This window comes from Gossypium raimondii, chromosome 6, assembly GCF_025698545.1.
Source record: "Gossypium raimondii isolate GPD5lz chromosome 6, ASM2569854v1, whole genome shotgun sequence".
NCBI lineage: Eukaryota > Viridiplantae > Streptophyta > Magnoliopsida > Malvales > Malvaceae > Gossypium > Gossypium raimondii.
The window spans coordinates 19,986,946-19,990,982 of NC_068570.1; the positions used below are offsets into that span (position 1 = coordinate 19,986,946).

At 34.8% G+C, this 4,037-nt stretch overlaps 1 protein-coding gene across 1 annotated transcript; it reads right to left on the minus strand.

Annotated features, from left to right (window-relative positions):
• Positions 1-1,572: 1,572 nt before the first annotated feature.
• On the minus strand, positions 1,573-2,905 carry LOC105774435 (aquaporin TIP4-1). Its single transcript, XM_012596934.2, has 3 exons — positions 2,690-2,905; positions 2,356-2,594; positions 1,573-2,137 (listed from the first exon to the last, which is right to left on the minus strand). The coding sequence occupies exons 1-3, from the start codon at positions 2,814-2,816 to the stop codon at positions 1,763-1,765; spliced, it is 741 nt and encodes a 246-aa protein (XP_012452388.1). The 5' UTR covers positions 2,817-2,905; the 3' UTR covers positions 1,573-1,762.
• Between the last annotated feature and the right edge of the window lie 1,132 nt (positions 2,906-4,037).

A 4,037-nucleotide genomic window follows, 5' to 3' on the forward strand; every position in this document is an offset into this window, starting at 1 on the left:
CGGGAACATATATCGGTCAGTCGCCACCAGGCCCACGACTGCAGCAGGAGCAGACAACCACCGATCAACGCCGACCTTGGGTTTGTGGCCCAACACGTCTCCTGGTATAACGTGGACAGTATGGCTGATCCCTAACTTAGTTTCCCGCAATCATTGAAGTCCATTAGATGTAATAGCCACCTTACGTGCACCAAATTTCAAGATTTTTTAGGCATTAAAATGCTCCCGATTAACCTCATGATTTATGCTCAGGTGTATTATTGTATCACCTCATTCGTTCAGTCTTTACGGAGCTCGTCGAAATTATCCTTCAACCAGTTCATCGATATCCGACCACTTTCGAACTTGTCCGAGACCTTCTCCAACAGTGATTGACAGAGGGTCACTTTGTTCGAAACAATTCTAGATCCTGTGATGATTGGCCCATCCTCTGGCAAACTGAGTTGTAGCACTACGTCTTTGAGTGTGATTGTACACTCGCCGCATAGAAGGTGAAATGTGTGTTTTTCAGGTCTCTATCTTTCCACCAATGTGCTAATTAGTTGCAAATACAGTTTGCAGCCCCTGGACATGCTAGACACATGTAAGAATCCAGTTGCTTGCAAGTGGCCACGAATTTTAGGAATCACACGCTTTCCCATATTATGGATGAAGCCCTTTAGAACACGATCATCCAACTATTTACAAAAAAAAATTATAATTATAATAAAAAATTAAATTTAGCATTATTGAAATTAACAAAATTTAAATTTCGGTCTTACCATTACTAATTGTGCAGCTGAAATATGCTTGTCGTCGAAGCGGGTTGAGGAGGCAATCATTCGTGAAGAATCAGTTTAAAAGAATAAAAACGAGATAATTAAAAATAAATATATTTTTAAATAAAATATCAAAAATTATTAAAAACGAGAGACCTGAGAGACTTGAGAGGGTTAGAGAGAATTTTAGAGAGTTAAGAGAAGGATGTGAATGAAAAAAATGAAATTTGAAGGGTATTAATAGGGTAAAAAAATAACCATTAGGGTTTTAATTTTTTTTACCGTTGGCGGCAACGTTCAAAAAGCCGTTGGGATTTGACCATTAGCTGAACAAGCTTTCCAGCAAAATCGACCTATATCCCCAATTAAAATTAAAATCGGCCCAAAACCCTAATTTTAAAAAAATCAACTTATAGGCCTTATTTTGTCAAAAAAATTTACCTGTTTTATTAGGTTTTATTGGTTAGGATTGATTGAATATTTTAAAGAATATGATAATTCAGTTGAATTTGATTCTTGATTTTTTTCATATTAATTTTTGGCTGATTAATGAACTTTGTTTTTATCATCTTTTAACATTGTTTGATGAAGTTTCAAAATATTTCCATAAGTATTTTTATAAAAAATATTTCAAGTAAATAAAAAATTAATAACTCTTAAACCATAATTTTTGGAAAAACATTTTTATATAGAAATTTTAAGTTATTTTTATTATTTTAAATATAATCATAAAATTTTAATTAATTATAAACAATCCGATAGAGTTTGAGATTATTTAACTTATATTTTATAAACATCATCCAAACACTTCAAATCGGAGCAATTCTCAATTTGATTGACAATAAATTTGTTTAGGGAACAACAAAATGAAAATCTTATTTAATTAACAAAATAGATAATGTAAAGAAAATATACAAAATAGATAGGAAGCAACCACACTAGAAAGTAGATACATAGAGAGACACGCACAGAGCGGCTATTCTAATGTTACTGAAATTAAAAGCTTAAAAGGCTTCATTCTGGGGAAGGAGAACATGGGTTCTGACGATGAAGAAGTTCTCATATATGTAGCCAGCAAGGCCACCTCCGATTAGGGGTCCCACCCAGTAAACCCAGTGATCGGTCCAGTTCCAGCTCACTAGAGCCGGTCCGAATGACCGAGCCGGATTCATTGAAGCACCCGAGAAAGCTCCACCGGCTAAGATGTTGGCCCCAACGACGAAGCCAGTGAGCATTGGACCTAGCCCATCGATGGAACCTTTCTTGGGGTCTACTATGGTGGCATACACTGTGAACAGCAATGCGAATGTGAGAATAATCTCCCATATAACACCTTGAAGGAACCCCATTCCACTTGCTAATGTGTGAACCGGAGTGTTCTGCAAAAACAAAGTTGTTCATCCGAAATTTAATTACATTAATTCCAATTCAATTCGTTGAAAAATCAAAATCAAAATCAAAATCGTCTTCACTTAGAACCATGAAATGATCCAAATGCTAAATGATGTCAATCTGAAACGATCCCATAAATTTCAAACCCGAATTCATCTATTATGGATCTAACCCAATTCATTGTATTCATAGCTTTATTTCTTACCAATCCTCCAGTGAGATACTTGAGAAGTATACAAGCAGCTGAAGATGCCAACAACTGATCGATCCAGTAGAGGATCGCACGGACCACCGTGATGTGACCACCGAATAGCAACCCAAGCGTGACGGCTGGGTTAAGATGGCCGCCTGATATGTGTCCGGCCGATATCATAACGCCGACGACAAGGGCATGAGCCACCGCCACAGCAAACAATCCCACCAGCGCATTTGCCCCCGACTCATCTGTTCACGATCACAAAAACATGTAAAACAAAAAAAAAAAGGACGATGATCCATGAAAATGGTGGAAATCAAGTTAATGAATAACTGAAAATTACCGGCGGCCATGGCAGCTCCTACTCCAACGAAGACGAAGAGGAAAGTGGTGATAAACTCGACCACAAGGGCTTTGATGCAGTCAGGCTGAGCAGCCTCTTGGCTTGTTCCCAATGCGATTTTCGGCATTGTGGTGGCCGGAAGTACCACGACGGAGCCTGGTTATATGATTATATGGCAGGCTTTAAGATAATTGGAAGCTGACTTAACTGTACTTGGCTCGATGAGATGGACGATATATATTAGCGTAAGCCTCATGGTTCGACTATTTTGTTTAGGGTTAATTATGTCTCAAGTCCTCAAACTATAACATATTTCAATTTAATCCTAAACTTCAACACATTTTAGACTTTTAGTTGAGTCTTCAAAATATTAGGATTACAAACAAAATGTAAAAGAAGTATATATATTTTTTAATTAGTGAATTGATCCAAACAAACTCTGAAAAAGATTCCACAAAAATTTAAGGGTAAACTGCACCATTAGTCATTAAACTATTGGTAAGTTTTCGTTTTGGTTACTTAATTAAAAAAAGTTACAATTTAGTCACTAAACTATTTAAAAGTTTTCATTTAAGTCACTGGGCTATTAAAATCGATTCTATAAGGCTTTCTTTGTTTGCACTATGTATCTACACCAATCGAAAATTCCCTTTCCCTTCCTCTTCTACAGTTCAATTTTTTTTCATAAAACAACTTTGGACGTCACGGATATGTAAACCAAAATTCAAACATCTTTTTTCTCCGAGCTCCGTCACTAACCATCAAATTGATTTAGATCTAAGGTATGTTCTACTCATCAATGGGTACAATTTATCATACCGATCGTCGAATTGTCGCTTGGAGATCGTTGACGGAACATTTTTTTAAAAGAAAACTTAACAACCTAGTGATTTAAATAAAAAAATTTAAATAGTTTAGTGACTTAAATGAAAAGTTTTGAATAGTTTAATGACTAAATTTTAACTTTTTTAATTAACTAACCAAAATAAAACTTACTCATAGTTAATGACTGATGGTTTAGTTCACCCAAATTTAAAAATGATCCACCAAAATTTTTAAATGAAATTATTTTATATAAAAATAAATTAATCTCTCTTCAAGACGAAAATTCAAAATCCCTAATCCTTTAATTTTCTTTCTACACTCATCACTTTTTTTTAAATTTCTCTTATCCTTTCATACATATTCTATAGAATTTCTACAATACGATGATTAATCTTTCAATACTTTCAAGTGAGTCTCCCTAATTTTATAAAAAGAAATCCAAGCTTTATTGATTAATCTCTAGAAAAGTAGGATTATGGCTTTTCTTGTGATAAATTAGATTTTTATGTAAGATTTAGTTTTT